This window comes from Triturus cristatus, chromosome 3_2 (assembly GCF_964204655.1).
Source record: "Triturus cristatus chromosome 3_2, aTriCri1.1, whole genome shotgun sequence".
Lineage (NCBI taxonomy): Eukaryota > Metazoa > Chordata > Amphibia > Caudata > Salamandridae > Triturus > Triturus cristatus.
The window spans coordinates 74775948-74793799 of record NC_140584.1 but is presented as its reverse complement, the minus strand read 5'-3'; the positions used below and the strand labels follow the sequence as shown (position 1 = coordinate 74793799).

The following is a 17852-nucleotide window of genomic DNA, read 5'->3' as shown; positions in this document are numbered from 1 at the left end:
AATATAGGATTAGATGTAAAAATATATTACTTTCATGAGTAGTTTACAGTTTGTGTTCAATTAATATTCACATGAAACACATATATATATGTTTCTTTAAATGTTAAATATTTCGCCGGATCCACGCACCCATCGTGTCATATACGCATATGACGCATCGTGGAAGCGCGCACGCGTCATGTTACGTACATCGTACGTGTCGCGTATAGGCTTGTAATCGCGTACCGTAAAGAATTAATTGAAAAATAAGTAAAACAAATGGTGATAAAATAGTATTTCAAGAAAACATAATTAAAGAAATTGACTCACTGAAATTGAAAAATATAGAAATCTAATGAAAATCATTAAACGTGATATCTTTAGAGATAAGTTATAGATAGGAATTAGCATTTACAAAACCTTTGAAATTCACTGAAAAAACTAGAGGTTTCATGCCCGTTATAGTTAGGAATTGGCATTTAAAAAACCTTAGAAATTCACTGAAAAAACCATAGGTTTCAGGGGCGTTATAGTTAGCTGGACATTTCCCTCATACAAAACCCTAGAAATTCCCCCGTTATAGTTAGTTCAGCTAACTATAACTCGCGCCCCCGCAATGCACTGCTGATGACGTCACATATTACATCACTCATGACATGGTCAGTGACATGATGACATCTCATATGACATTACTGATGACATCACTGATGACGTCATCCAGTGAGTGTGTGTTTCTGTAAATTTTAAATATGTTTAATATATATATAGGGAAAAACCTATGGAAGAATGAGTGGGTGTATAAGTGTATGAATGGATGATTTAGTAGGTGCGTGACTGACTCTATAAGTGGGTCATTAAACGTATCTTACTGCAGACTAGTGACTAAACTGTGTGAATGTCTGTATCTGTCTGTCTGTTGGTGTATAAGCGGCTGCATGGTTTTGTGAATAGCTATATGAGTGTCTCTATGGGTTATTGATTGGTTGTCTGAGTATCTGTTTGGGTGCCTGAGTGTTTGTGTGGGTGGGGTGTGTGTGACTCTGTGCATACATGTGTGAGTGGGTGATTCTATGGGTGCATGGTTTTAAGAGTGCATCTGTGATGGAGTGTATGGTTGGGTGAGTGTATGTATGGGTGTGTTAGTGATTGAATGTATATCTCAGCGGTACATTTGTGACTAACTACATATGTGAAAGGCAGTATATATGTGTGTAAGAGTATATAAGTGGGTATATGTGAGAGTGTGTGATTGTGAGAGTGGCTGTATGGATGAGTGTGTGCTTGTAACAGTGATTGTATAAGAGCATAAGAATGTGGTACTATTTTTATGAGTAAGTGAACTTGTGTGTGTATAACTGCATAGGTGAGTAACTGGGAGTGTGATTAATCATTTGCATGACTGACTAGGTGTGAGAGTACCTCTATGGATGATTGGTGGTGTGTGAGTGTCTATGTAGGTGTATAAATGTATATGATAGTCCTGTACTGAGTGACTGTAAGTATGAGTGACTGTACAGGTGAGTGAGTGGACGTGTGTGTAGATCTAAGAGTCAATAAGTGGGTATGTAGTTATTGGTATTGGAGTATCTATGGTTTTGAGAATGGACGTCTGAAATTTTGATTGAGTATATCAAAGGGTGTGAGAAGATGCACTAATTTATCACATGGATGACGTCATCAGTGATGTCATTTCAGATGTCATCAGTGATGTCATCAGTGATGTCACTGATCATGTCATGAGTGATGTAATATGTGACGTCATCAGCAGTTCATTGTGGGGGCGCGAGCTATAGTTAGCTGAACTAACTATAACTGTGAATTTCTAGGGTTTTGTAGGAGGGAAATGTCCAGCTAACAATAACACCCCTGAAACCTATGGTTTTTTCAGTGAATTTCTAAGGTTTTTTGAATGCCAATACCTAACTATAACGCCCCTGAAACCTATGGTTTTTTCAGTTAATATATATATATATAATATATTATATATATATATATATATATATATTCACTGAAAAAACCATGGGTTTCACACACGTTATAGTTAGGAATTAGCATTTAAAAAACCTTAGAAATTCACTGAAAAAACCATAGGTTTCACACACGTTATAGTTAGGAATTAGCATTTAAAAAACCTTAGAAATTCAGTGAAAAAACCATAGGTTTCACACATGTTATAGTTAGCTGGACATTTTACTCGTAAAAAACCAATGAAATTGCCCCGTTATAGTTAGTTCAGCTAACTATAACTCGCGCGCCCGCAATGCACTGCTGATGACGTCACATATTACATCACTCATGACATGGTCAGTGACATCACTCATGACATCACTGATGACATCTCAAATGACATCACTGATGACCTCACTGATGACATCATCCAGTGAATGTGTGTTTTTCTGAAAATTAAATATGTTTTATATATGTATATCTCAAGGTCAATGGAAGAATAAATGGGTATATAAGTGTCTAAATGGATGATTTGTTTTTGAAAAATTGATTGTGTAACTGACTGATTAAGTGTATCTCTCACTTTGTGTATAAGTGGCTGCATGGGTTGGTGAGTAGCTACATGGGTGTCTATATAGGTTATTAGTTGTTTTTTTGAGTATCAGTCTGAGTGTCTGTATGGTACGGTGGGGGGTATTACGTAGTGCATAGATGCATGAATGAGTGACTCACTGTTTGTATGTGTTGAAGACAGCATGTGTGCAGGACTGTATGGGTGGATGAGTGTGTGTATGGGTGTGTTAGTGAGTGAATGACTGTCTCAATAGTGTCTTCAGGAGTAACTACATATGTTTTAAACTAGTATATGTGACTATTGGTGTATATATGTGAGTATATGTGAGAGGGAGAGATTGAAAGAGTTCCTGTATGAATAAGTTTGTGTTTCTATAAGTGATTGTTTAAAAGACTAAGTATGTGTAAGTTTCCGTAGAAGTAAGTATGGTGGTGTGTGTATTACTGTATATGCAAGTAAATGTATGTTTTATTCTTTATTAGCATGAGTGACTATGTGTGTGAGTAACTCTATGGATGAGTGGCATTGTGTAACAGGATGTATAGATGTATGAGTACATATGATGAGTGAGTACATGTATGAGTGACTGTATAGGACTGTTGGTGAATGAGTGGATGTGTATGTGGATCTTAGAATTACTGAAGAGGTTGTTGTAACTGGTATTGGTATGTCCATTGTTTTGAAATTTTTAGTCTCTATTTTTGAATGTGTGTATCAAAGCTTATATTAAGGTGAGAGGAGGTCTGCCACTCTATCACAAGGATGATGTCATCAGTGAGGTCATCAGTGATGTCATTTGAGATGTCATCAGTGATGTCATGAGTGATGTCACTGACCATGTCATGAGTGATGTAATATGTGACGTCATCAGCAGTGCATTGCGGGCGCGCGAGTTATAGTTAGCTGAACTAACTATAACGGGGCAATTTCATTGGTTTTTTACGAGTAAAATGTCCAGCTAACTATAACATGTGTGAAACCTATGGTTTTTTCACTGAATTTCTAAGGTTTTTTAAATGCTAATTCCTAACTATAACGTGTGTGAAACCTATGGTTTTTTCAGTGAATTTCTAAGGTTTTTTAAATGCTAATTCCTAACTATAACGTGTGTGAAACCCATGGTTTTTTCAGTGAATTTGCAAGGTTTTTTAAATGCTAATTCCTAACTATAACGTGTGTGAAACCCATGGTTTTTTCAGTGAATTTGCAAGGTTTTTTAAATGCTATTTTTTTTTTATATTCTTCATTTTTTTCAAACATATTTTTATTTTAATTTTCTTATCTTTTATAAAGACTATGCTTTAATTTTTAAAATCCTTAAATATTTTTTTTATATATATTTTTTAAAATAAACATGTAAAATTTATTTCCAGATTTTTTTTTTTTTTTTTTTTTTTATAGTACGCGTACCGTAAGCTCACGGTAAGCGTACGGTTTACGCAACGTCCGTAATCTATCTACGCTGCTTGCGCATAGTTACGTACTTTGCGTAGCCGCGCGTACTGCGCGTGGGACGCGTGCGCGCTTACGCAACACGCGCACGTTACGCGGAAGTGCCGGGAAATGACTGTTATGCGCATGCGCGCAAGCGCGTGTCTTTTTTACGCGCACGCGTACTTTTTGCCGTAAGCGTACCGTAAGCGTACCGTAAGCGTACGGTAGGTCATGTGATCATGAAACACAACTTTTGATTGGTGGAAACTACTTTCAGTTCTAGAACTCTCCTACACCACACCCATTCCCCTCATTTCTGCTTGTGATCCCTTGGAAGAAGGAGCTGGTTTGCCTTTGGGATACGATGGCAGAACAGCAGAGCCCTTCTGAGAGTGAGGCTAGCACCAGCAGCACTGTCTTGAGGCAGAGAGCGAGGAAAGTAAAGCCTTCTTATGTTTGGGATTATTTTACTTTTCCAGAAGGCCAGCAAAAGGTGAATGCACCCTTAGTTACTTGCAAGCTGTGTAAGCGTGTACTTTCTAGAGGTAATCCTAACAGGAAGTATTCCTTTGGGAATCACACCATGATGAGGCACCTCCAGGATGTACACAGAAGGACACATGGTCATCTTTTTGGAGGTAACTCTTCAGAAAGACGAGCCAGTACATCCACAGCAGCTCAGCCTGGACCATCATCTGCAGGGCTGACTCCTTCTTCTGCAGGTCAGGTGAGCCCTTCATCTGTGGGGGGAGAATCTCCTTTTGCTGGCCCTCTGGAAATTAATCCTCGGTTTGCGAGGGTTGAAGTACGGTGCGCCACTTGTCACGATCTAATTACTTATAGGGAGACCAGTGTTTCCCTGGTGAACAGTAAAATAGATCAGCACACTTGTCGTACTGTCTAATATTCCCAATCTTTCTTTCCTCTGTCCCTGCATGAACACAACGGTTCTTTTAAGAGCCAACCTTATCTTTCATCTTTTTTTTACATGTTTTTAAAAACTTTTTTTATTTTTTTTTTACCGTACGCGTACGGTACGCGTAATTTTTTTTTTTTTTTTAAAAAAAACACTAAAAATAATTTATCACATTACAAGGTCTTTGAGAGACTACAATTATTACTATTGACTTACCATACTCACTCAAAGAAATATTTATTCATTTGTTTTTTTAAAAAATAGTTTTTAAAATGGTTGTAGTTTTCGAAAATTTTCTATATCGATCTGGAAAAAAAGAAAAAAGTATTAATATTTTTATAACAATTTATAATACAGTACACATATTTACATTTTTTACCAAAAAATAATTTTTGCCTTATTTTTGCTGTTTTCAGAATATATTGCATTTCACTATAAATTGTGAAAGCAATTGCATTCATCATTTTACAGCGGGCAAAAAAAATTAACAATCTCAAAGATTGTATTAAAAAAGCCCAGAATCTCTTCTCATTTAAACTTATCATTACAGAAATGCATATTAGTCTAAAAAAATGTCATCAAAAAACAATACTTTTTTCTTTAAAATACCGTCTGATATTTTTGTTTCAGAAGTACATTCACAATATTATATCTCAAATAACTCCAAAATACATCTGATTTTATTTCCTTTAGGCCAAATAGTATTTTTTATTCTTTCCCTGGAATAAATTTCCAAGGGAAAACCATTAAAATTCTAAAGTTTAATCTGTCCAGATCTCACCGATTCTCTGTAACATTTTGGTTCACGAAAATTTTTTGAATAATTTATTTAGTCCACAATAGAATTGCTTACTTTTCCACATGGCCAAATAGTAATTTTTTAAATCATTTTTGAAAAAATTTCCAATGGCAGTCCAATAACATTCCAAAATTTAAAATGTGCAGAAGTTACCGATAAGCTCTAAATTATTGGTTTTTCAAAATTGCATTAAAAATTTAAAAAGTCCACATTACAATTGGTTATCTTTCCTTTAGGCCAAATGATAATTTTAAAAATCTTTTTTCTACAAAATTGCAATGGTAATCCTGTAAAATGGTAAAATTATTTTGTCCAGATCTTGCCAAGTCTCTCTAAAATTTAGGTTTCAGGAAGATTAGATAGGAATTTGCTAAATCAAAAGGCAAACGTTGTTTGAAAATCAATTGGGAATCATTACACAGTGTCCAGCCTTTTTCACATTTTAGATAAACTGTGTAATGTCCAGAAGTAACAGTAGGTCCATCATGGAAAATTATTGCAACAGTTACAAAAGTTTTTCCTGAAATTGATAATTGCTGTCCTGTAAACTTCTTTATTAAAGTATTCAATTTTGATCCATCAGCTCTACATCGTTGCATCATTAAAATTACATACTGTCCGTATTCCCTTAAAATTAATGTTGATAACATGTCAGAATTACACTCACCCCATTTCATGCTATGATTAGCATCTTTAACTAAGTTTGCAAAAGTGACTGTTTTACTCTCTGGCAATGTCAAATAAATAAACCTTTCATTATCAACAATAGAACCACTTATATTATAACAATTATCACAACTATGTTCCCATTTATAAGAGAGACCAAAAAAAATGTCAATGGGAACTCCTTCTTCTTCCACTACCTGAAGAAAATACATCAAAAATTCGTGAGCATCTTGCTGTTCATTTTGAGAAAACTGTGTTCGTCCTGAACATACATCTAAAAGTTTTCTAATATCAGTAGCACTTTCTATTTGAGTTTTATCTTTACTCAGCTTTTGAAAAAGGAGACTGAGCTCTGAACAGAATCTTTTTCCCTGATTTATTATTATCTGCTCTTGCAAACTTTCCAGATAAAATGCAACATTCAGCACTACATTTGCGTAGCAGTTGACACCAGAGCTATTTTCAAAATGACATCCTACAACCTGTTCTTCATTTTCCTTATTCTTTCTGCTTGCAATTACATCACTCCTCTTTTTTTTCCTCCTCTCTACATCTTCATTACAGATATTCTCATTTCTCCTTTTACGAGAAACTACACGTTTCTCCAACACAGGATACTGACCTAAATGAGGAGCATAGCTTCTTCTTAATCTATTATACTCCTTTACACAGTTTGTATCAGCACTAACTTTTGAGTCATCGAAGTCTATCATGAATAAACCTGATAATGTTTTGACTCGTGACAAAGCAACATATGCCATACCTTCTTTGAACACACTAGATCCAATGTTCACAAATGCACAATCTACAGTCAATCCTTGAGACTTGTGAATAGTTACAGCATATGCTAGTGAAAACGGAAACTGCTTCCTACGTACATATAAGTCTTTCACAAGCATGAAACGAACTGAACAACGACAAATGTCTTTAACTTCCTCTATCTGATCAAATTTTATTTTTAACCATTCAATTCCATCTTTTTTCTGATAATTAATAAAACCCACAACTCTTCCCATCGCTCCATTTACTAAGCCTTTTTCAACATCCAAATTTCTCCTTAAAAACACTCTACAGTTCATGCAAACATATAGATTTTTTTCTAATCCTGCTGTTTTGGAGATGTTCTTCTCTAGTGAGTCCAATTTATTTTTCAGTTTGCCTGTTACTGTGACAGTAATTCTTCCATCCTCAATTTTGTCCACTGCTTCCAATTTCCTGATCTCTTCCTTTTCCAATTTCAAAAGCTCCTCATTAAATATTGAGCATTCACGTAGAGTTGGCATTAAGCAGATGACACTTTTGTTTTCTGCAATATTCTTGTATATTTTCTCTGCAACTATTTCTTCATTTGGAAATAAGTTATGTAACAGCCGACTCTGTAATGCTTTTTTCCCAACTTCTGTGAGTAGTCCAATCCTGATATCTTTCAGAATACTTCCATATTCTTCATCGTTTGCTTGCCTCATATTAGTTGTAAGTTCCTTGTACTCAAAGAAGGACCAAATATTTGTATTTCCAATGCTTCCCAATGACTTCTTCGTGTCTTCATGTGTCACAGTATTAAACACTGGTTGTCCTTTAACCGGAGTAAGTTGCAAAAGATCCCCAAAAACTATGACGTGTTTTCCACCAAATAACACGTCATAGTCTGTCTTCAAAATTTGCTGCATTCTTAAATGCACAAAGGCAAGCATTAAGTTTGATACCATGCTCACCTCATCAATAATGAGAACTTGCATCTTCTTCAATACTCTTGAAACTTCCAAGCATGCTTCTCCAGTTAGCTTGTTGAATTGTATTTTGTTCTCATTCTCCACTGGTAACATTAGCAAACGATGTAAGGTGATTCCTTTTATGTTATATGCTGCTAACCCAGTTGGAGCAGTAACCACACAAGACAAAGTAGAATCCGTTTTTTGCTTTAGGTAGCTTCTGATGACTTTAATTAGGAAACTTTTTCCAGTGCCAGCTTGTCCGCTTACATACATCCTGATTGGATGAAATGATGTGCATGAGCACTCTTTTTTGATATGTAGAAATCCGTGATCAATTTTGTTTTTGATCTCTTCATAAATTTGTTGCTGCTCTTGATTCAGTTGTCTTTCCAAATTTTCTAAGTCTATAAATTCTTCTTGAGCTTGATTCATAGCCGTTTCCACTTCATTCATGGCTATTGATGCTTCATTTTCAACGATTGGTTGTCCTAGGGGATCTTGACTGTATGTTCCTGAACTTTGGCTGTCCTGAGAACTGTCTCTAGCTATTTCTGCTGCAATTGTAGTTTCCTGTTCAATTTCTTCATTTAACATTTGCAGATAAGTTGAGAATGTACTGCATTGTATGCTGTCTTTGCAAGCATTAAAAGAATCTTCATAGCTCTGGAATTCTCCCAGTAGTTCATCCTCTGAACGCCATGGTTTAAACAACTGTAAAAGAGCCAAGTAGTAAAATTCTTTCTTGTCGGTAGTGTCGCAACTCAGCTTCCGGTGATTTATCAAACTTCCTTTGGTTTGCTTCACCAAACATCCTTCTTCACCAACGACTTTATATTTTCCATTATTGATGTCTTCTGCAGCTTTCCGTGAATAAATGTAGTTCTGCAGCACTTCATAGAGACACATGTTCTCCAGATGATGACTTCTCTTGGGATAATATGTGTCCAACATGTTTGTTTTCAATATATCTGTACTTTCAGGTTCGAACTGTGCCAAATATTCAATTTCTCCAACAGATTTCAGTACCCGATTTCTCATTGCTGCAAGGCCTAAACTTGCCCAAATTATTCTTCTTGACTTCGAGTAGAGACTTGCAGAAGATAATCTATCTGAACATTCGTAGGATCCAATTTCTCGATGCGATAACATCTTCAAACTGAAACTGTACAGCTTCTTACTGACAGTCTTCTCGTGAGAAATCTCTTCCCACATTTCCTTCAATTCTGTTTTTTCTGATTTCGTAATGTAAGACGTTACATATCGAGCAACAGCAATGGAATTGTCAGCAACATACTGTATATCCATGTTAGCGTTCCACATGGATAAAATGACTGGGTTGTAGTCATTTATATTTTTTGATTCTTCTTTTCTTTTAAGGTTGTAGGTATTCTTAAGTGATTTTCTTGTGATAGTATGTCTCACAGCTGACATAAAACTGTTGACTCTTCCATTTGTAAGAACAGGTCTAGGAAATCCAAATCGACATTTAGTGTAGTATTTTTCTTTGCTCTTGTATTTCCGTCGACAGTATTTTCCACACCGATGACTTTGGAAACGTAGAACTTGCTCCTTTAACTTTTTTTCTTCTGTGCTTTTAGGTATAGCACATGTTGCATATTCTTCAATGTAAGATAACACTGCTTCATCAGTATCTGTTCCAAACTTTGGGGCATCCTTGATCCACAGCAGCATATGAATATGAGGAGCACCTCTTGCCTGGTACTCTTTTCTCCAAAAGAAATCCACTACTTCTCCAAGGGGTGGATTTTTTTTATTGCAGATGAAGGACATCATAGCCTCAAATCTATGATTGAAATATCTGCAAACATTAACCGGATCCAATGAGCACAGTTCTCCTGCTGTCTTGTATTCGATGTTTTCAATGTTTGAATTGGCCTCTCGTAGAAAATCCAGTAAATCATCCCAAGCGTACTCGGCGCAGCTTAGGGTAAGGAACCATGTTGGTGTTCCTAAATTGCGTAACATGCATTTTAGTTCACCATGGCGTCGGTACCAATATTCATTTGTCCCACGCTGACAAGCCATCAGATTGATCAGTTGTGTTTCCAAATGATCATCTCGGTGCTGCACTTTCTCCATAAAATCCTTAGCAGACACATTTTGTAAATGTACTCCACTTTTTAAAATGTGATTTACTGCATAAGACAGTGCAGACAAGTCGCTTTCAAATAAAAGATGGAACAAATAAGGGATACTTTGTCGAAATCTGGGATCTTCAGCATATAGTCTTGTAGTCCGATACTCTGAAGCTGGAATCTGTTCTGGACGTTCATCGTATCGTCCTCCTTTTCCTTTAGGAAACAGCTGGGGAAAACATCGAGCTTCCAAGCTCTCCTCCCATACACTCACGGGATTTCCTTTTGCTTTCTTCATCTGAAAGAGATCAATATTGTCTCCCATAACTTCTTTCGAATGGAGAGGATGTATGCTAAAATGTTCATAAATTTCTTCTTCCTTTGACTTGTCCACTTTTTCAATTTGTCCACTTGGTGTTTCTGTATCTCCTTGTAAATCTTCTTCTTCTTCTTCTTCTACTATATAAATTGATTCATACCATTTGTTATTTTTTTTCAAATACAAATTTGCTCTTTGTACTTTCCGCACATCTACCAGCTCCTGCCAAATCTTCTTATTCTTTGTAGGTACACCATTAACCAGAATAATTAATGGTTCAGTTTCCAAAGTATCCGCATCAATAGTTTCCATATTTTTTTTCAAATCCAAGGGCAAATACACCACTCTACCTTTTAAACCTCTCAGTAAATCTGAAGGAGGTAATTTACCAGTTTTGGGCTCCATACGTACTATGGTCTGGAACGGATGAACACATTGAATGAGTATAGACTCATATGTATTTAATTCAGAAAGTTCAGCAGGAATAGCATCCAATTCTAAATTATTATGTACAGCTCTGGTCGGCATTCTATTTTCCTCTAACTTGTTGTAGCAGTATTTACAAATACGCTGATCTTCACCCAATTCAAAACAATTTTCAAGAAATATATATGTTGCAAAATCCATCCACTTATAATTATCTTCATTTTCACTCTTTCTGTAGAGATCAACATTCCTAGTTTGTTTTCTATAATGAGTTCTGCGGCAACAAATACAAGTAACATTTGGTCTTTCATTAGAGACTATTGCAAATTTTGTTATGTGATCATTAAATGTCTTACTTACACAAGGTTCTACATTCTCTTCCACTTCTGCCTCATTTACTGTGTCCTTCTCTGCACTGTTTTGTTCAGGACCAAAGTAACAAAACTGAATTTCATCAACAACCTTCTCTACATCTGATACCGTTCCTCGGAACAGAGCCCTATTCAATTCATTTAACTTTATTGCTGGACTTTTGGCAAAATACAACCGTCTCACAAACTTTCTCATTTCAGTATGATGAACAGCCAGCATCCTAAAATGATGGAAAACACTATTGCACACTTTTCTAGATAGACAAGCAAGAGAATGACCCTGCAAACCAGTATTCTCTCTCACTCTGCATGGATCCAGACTTTGAAGCACCTTAATCTTTTGTTTTACACTTTTTTTACTATATTCTCTTAGAAACTCTCGAAATCTGTCAATAGATTCCTGACGCACAGTGCAAATACTACTACAATTCCAAGTGTACACTGGGGCTTTAGGACGTCTCCCCATTGCCTCATCTGCCATCACTTGTACCTCATCTCTTGGAACCATTATCTCCTTCTCCATTATGCAACCATTTTTTACTTCGTATGAACGACCTCTGGTGTCAACTGCATGCAGCAAACTATTACTTTGAAAATAGCTCTCTTCATTAAAAAAAGGTTCACTACTTGAGCTATGCATCCACTTTCCTAAAAACACTTTACAAAAGTTTGTTCTGTTCACTACTCTTTTGCTTTTGCTTTGTGATTTCAGTACATTAACCATTTTATCTAATGTACGCATCCTATTCAAAATTAAAATGAATAGTTTCCTTTTTAATTCTAATGCTTTTGCTGCAATGGCTTCAATTTCTTTTTTTCTCTTGTAATATTTAGCCTTTTGCTTATATTTCTTTATATCCTTTATCAAATTGGACATAACTCTTCTCTGAAACATTTTTCTACGTATCTCTTTAAATGCTGTTTTTCTGTTTATGTTAAACTTTTCAATTGCAGAAGGTATATTTGCATTAACTAAATCCTCAATTTTTTGCTGTTCTGTAGGTTTTTTTACATTTTTCCGACAACAGACATTTTGTACATTTTTCTTTGTTTTGAATAATTTGTTTATAAATTGTTTTTTTTGCTTACCAGAAGATTTTTTCTTTTTCCCTACATCAGCATCTTCTACTAACTTTGGTCCTCCAGTTGTCTTCAAATATAGTTTTTTTTTTAGCGTTTTTTGAACTCGAGATTTTGTAGGCATCTTAAATTTTGTTCACTGTTCTTCAGCAATACCTGCAAAAAAACTAAAAAAAAAATCCTTTATTGTATTTAAATATATTACTACATTTCTTTTCACAATAGTCACAAAACGAAATTTCTTTGCCAATTTGAATGCACACAAACTCCTCTTTTTTTTTGGGCAAGTGAAAATCTGTATAACAAACTGTCACATTATGAAACCAAGCTGTTTTTTTTTCAGACCACCACCGTGTGTATTCTCTGTGACTGCCTACACTCCAGCAGGGGCAACCAGCCTTAGTGATGCTGAATGTATTTGCATTACAGACTTAAACCTGAAAACCCCACTCGCTTCTAATTACTGTGCATGACTATACATGGCAAGCACATGGGTGTGTGCTAAACCTCTGCTTCTTCCCCCAAAAATTCGCTCCTCTTTTCCATCTACTGCAACTGTGAAATCACCAGAGCAAGACGCAATACATTTCTGCCTATAACTCTTCTATGCACACAGAGTCATGTTTTCACATTAGTGCCAAAACGAAATTTCTTTGCCAATTTGAAAGCACACTTACTGCTCTTTTTTTTTCGGGCCAAGTGAAAATCTCTTTTTACACTTTGAAATCACTTTTACAGACTGACACATTCTGAAACCTTTTTTTTAAAATTTATTTAAATGCACATGTCCAAGCTGTTTTTTTTTCAGACCACCACCGTGTGTATTCTCTGTGACTGCCTACACTCCAGCAGGGGCAACCAGCCTTAGTGATGCTGAATGTATTTGCATTACAGACTTAAACCTGAAAACCCCACTCGCTTCTAATTACTGTGCATGACTATACATGGCAAGCACATGGGTGTGTGCTAAACCTCTGCTTCTTCCCCCAAAAATTCGCTCCTCTTTTCCATCTACTGCAACTGTGAAATCACCAGAGCAAGACGCAATACATTTCTGCCTATAATTCTTCTATGCACACAGAGTCATGTTTTCACATTAGTGCCAAAACGAAATTTCTTTGCCAATTTGAAAGCACACTTACTGCTCTTTTTTTTTCGGGCCAAGTGAAAATCTCTTTTTACACTTTGAAATCACTTTTACAGACTGACACATTCTGAAACCTTTTTTTTAAATTTATTTAAATGCACATGTCCAAGCTGTTTTTTTTTCAGACCACCACCGTGTGTATTCTCTGTGACTGCCTACACTCCAGCAGGGGCAACCAGCCTTAGTGATGCTGAATGTATTTGCATTACAGACCTAAACCTGAAAACCCCACTCGCTTCTAATTACTGTGCATGACTATACATGGCAAGCACATGGGTGTGTGCTAAACCTCTGCTTCTTCCCCCAAAAATTCGCTCCTCTTTTCCATCTACTGCAACTGTGAAATCACCAGAGCAAGACGCAATACATTTCTGCCTATAATTCCTCTATGCACACAGAGTCATGTTTTCACATTAGTGCCAAAACGAAATTTCTTTGCCAATTTGAAAGCACACTTACTGCTCTTTTTTTTTCGGGCCAAGTGAAAATCTCTTTTTACACTTTGAAATCACTTTTACAGACTGACACATTCTGAAACCTTTTTTTTAAATTTATTTAAATGCACATGTCCAAGCTGTTTTTTTTTCAGACCACCACCGTGTGTATTCTCTGTGACTGCCTACACTCCAGCAGGGGCAACCAGCCTTAGTGATGCTGAATGTATTTGCATTACAGACTTAAACCTGAAAACCCCACTCGCTTCTAATTACTGTGCATGACTATACATGGCAAGCACATGGGTGTGTGCTAAACCTCTGCTTCTTCCCCCAAAAATTCGCTCCTCTTTTCCATCTACTGCAACTGTGAAATCACCAGAGCAAGACGCAATACATTTCTGCCTATAATTCTTCTATGCACACAGAGTCATGTTTTCACATTAGTGCCAAAACGAAATTTCTTTGCCAATTTGAAAGCACACTTACTGCTCTTTTTTTTTCGGGCCAAGTGAAAATCTCTTTTTACACTTTGAAATCACTTTTACAGACTGACACATTCTGAAACCTTTTTTTTTAAATTTATTTAAATGCACATGTCCAAGTTGTTTTTTTTTCAGACCACCACCGTGTGTATTCTCTGTGACTGCCTACACTCCAGCAGGGGCAACCAGCCTTAGTGATGCTGAATGTATTTGCATTACAGACTTAAACCTGAAAACCCCACTCGCTTCTAATTACTGTGCATGACTATACATGGCAAGCACATGGGTGTGTGCTAAACCTCTGCTTCTTCCCCCAAAAATTCGCTCCTCTTTTCCATCTACTGCAACTGTGAAATCACCAGAGCAAGACGCAATACATTTCTGCCTATAATTCTTCTATGCACACAGAGTCATGTTTTCACATTAGTGCCAAAACGAAATTTATTTGCCAATTTGAAAGCACACTTACTGCTCTTTTTTTTTCGGGCCAAGTGAAAATCTCTTTTTACACTTTGAAATCACTTTTACAGACTGACACATTCTGAAACCTTTTTTTTAAAATTTATTTAAATGCACATGTCCAAGCTGTTTTTTTTTCAGACCACCACCGTGTGTATTCTCTGTGACTGCCTACACTCCAGCAGGGGCAACCAGCCTTAGTGATGCTGAATGTATTTGCATTACAGACTTAAACCTGAAAACCCCACTCGCTTCTAATTACTGTGCATGACTATACATGGCAAGCACATGGGTGTGTGCTAAACCTCTGCTTCTTCCACCAAAAATTCGCTCCTCTTTTCCATCTACTGCAACTGTGAAATCACCAGAGCAAGACGCAATACATTTCTGCCTATAATTCTTCTATGCACACAGAGTCATGTTTTCACATTAGTGCCAAAACGAAATTTCTTTGCCAATTTGAAAGCACACTTACTGCTCTTTTTTTTTCGGGCCAAGTGATAATCTCTTTTTACACTTTGAAATCACTTTTACAGACTGACACATTCTGAAACCTTTTTTTTAAAATTTATTTAAATGCACATGTCCAAGCTGTTTTTTTTTCAGACCACCACCGTGTGTATTCTCTGTGACTGCCTACACTCCAGCAGGGGCAACCAGCCTTAGTGATGCTGAATGTATTTGCATTACAGACTTAAACCTGAAAACCCCACTCGCTTCTAATTACTGTGCATGACTATACATGGCAAGCACATGGGTGTGTGCTAAACCTCTGCTTCTTCCCCCAAAAATTCGCTCCTCTTTTCCATCTACTGCAACTGTGAAATCACCAGAGCAAGACGCAATACATTTCTGCCTATAATTCCTCTATGCACACAGAGTCATGTTTTCACATTAGTGCCAAAACGAAATTTCTTTGCCAATTTGAAAGCACACTTACTGCTCTTTTTTTTTCGGGCCAAGTGAAAATCTCTTTTTATACTTTGAAATCACTTTTACAGACTGACACATTCTGAAACCTTTTTTTTTAAATTTATTTAAATGCACATGTCCAAGTTGTTTTTTTTTCAGACCACCACCGTGTGTATTCTCTGTGACTGCCTACACTCCAGCAGGGGCAACCAGCCTTAGTGATGCTGAATGTATTTGCATTACAGACTTAAACCTGAAAACCCCACTCGCTTCTAATTACTGTGCATGACTATACATGGCAAGCACATGGGTGTGTGCTAAACCTCTGCTTCTTCCCCCAAAAATTCGCTCCTCTTTTCCATCTACTGCAACTGTGAAATCACCAGAGCAAGACGCAATACATTTCTGCCTATAATTCTTCTATGCACACAGAGTCATGTTTTCACATTAGTGCCAAAACGAAATTTCTTTGCCAATTTGAAAGCACACTTACTGCTCTTTTTTTTTCGGGCCAAGTGAAAATCTCTTTTTACACTTTGAAATCACTTTTACAGACTGACACATTCTGAAACCTTTTTTTTAAAATTTATTTAAATGCACATGTCCAAGCTGTTTTTTTTTCAGACCACCACCGTGTGTATTCTCTGTGACTGCCTACACTCCAGCAGGGGCAACCAGCCTTAGTGATGCTGAATGTATTTGCATTACAGACTTAAACCTGAAAACCCCACTCGCTTCTAATTACTGTGCATGACTATACATGGCAAGCACATGGGTGTGTGCTAAACCTCTGCTTCTTCCCCCAAAAATTCGCTCCTCTTTTCCATCTACTGCAACTGTGAAATCACCAGAGCAAGACGCAATACATTTCTGCCTATAATTCTTCTATGCACACAGAGTCATGTTTTCACATTAGTGCCAAAACGAAATTTCTTTGCCAATTTGAAAGCACACTTACTGCTCTTTTTTTTTCGGGGGCAAGTGTATATCTCTTTTTTCAATTTGAAATCACTTTTACAGACTGACACATTATGTAACTACAACAAAAACAATTCCCATTTCTATTATTCATTTCTTAAGTTACCACATACATCCCCTCTCAAACTGTAAACTCACCTTTTAAATTAGTTAGTTGTGAAAGAAATGTGGCACTCAAACAGCAGATTATCAGAGCCAGGATCTCTGTTGTGTTCACCTCTCTCCTCTCAGCAGAACCAGATAATGGCAAACTTTCCCTCTATTTTTCCACACATATACATGTAAGTTTCAAATCTCAGTGCTTCCCCCTTTTTTTTCACATGTAATCACACATTTCTATTGGTTGAAAACCAACCCTTTTCCAACAGTACCCTTCCCCCAACTTGACTTCTGCCTAGTACCCTTCCCCCAACTTGACTTCTGCCTGCTACCATAGCAACAGCTCATGGAACACTGCTGTGTGCAGTTAGGTCAGAAGTTCGACACACAATGTTTCAATTCCACAGAGCAAGAGTGCTTGACTTTTCAAACCTAACAGCAAATCCAAAGTACTGTTCTTTGGTTACACATTTTTTTGTACCAATTAAAAACATGTTTCTATTAATTTTCACATACAGCCTAGTTTTTATTCTGGAATGGTATGAAACAGCCAATCAGTTCTTTTTGTTTTAAAAAAATATGTATGCCTCCATTTCCAAACTGTCTTTCTTTTCATATTGCCATTCTACTGAAAGACACCTCCTGAGTGCATCCAGTTCTCCTTTGAAGATGTTCACAGTGTGGATTGTAGGGCACAGCTATGTCTTCTGGAGTGAAAAGTTTGCAGAGAAAACAGATATGGTGAGAGACCTTGCTTTGCCAAATGTAGACATTAAATGGATTGGTCAGAGAGGGTTAAAGTGGCACCAATTGATGCCATTGGTGAAATCCTTCATTCAAATCCAACACCCTGACCTCATAATAGTGCACTGTGGTGGCAATGACCTAGGCACTTTGACTGGGGTAGGTCTGGAAATGCTTATGAAGGACACCTTTGCACAACTGTTTACACTTTTCCCTAAAACTGCCTTTGTGTTTTCCAACATATGCCAAAGGCAAAAATGGAACTGGTCCAA

General features: G+C 36.7%; 1 protein-coding gene across 1 annotated transcript in view; it reads right to left on the bottom strand.

Moving 5' to 3' along the window:
• The window catches only part of LOC146856818 (uncharacterized), a 31454-nt gene extending 14469 nt beyond the window's left edge, over window positions 1-16985 (bottom strand). Inside the window, exons 1-2 of the mRNA XM_085646996.1 lie at window positions 16876-16985; window positions 9571-12489 (exon numbers count right to left, since the gene is read on the bottom strand). Of these exons, the coding sequence (XP_085503122.1) occupies window positions 9571-12446 (2876 nt within the window). The 5' untranslated portion in view covers window positions 12447-12489; window positions 16876-16985. The remainder of the gene's footprint in view (window positions 1-9570; window positions 12490-16875) is intronic.
• Between the last annotated feature and the right edge of the window lie 867 nt (window positions 16986-17852).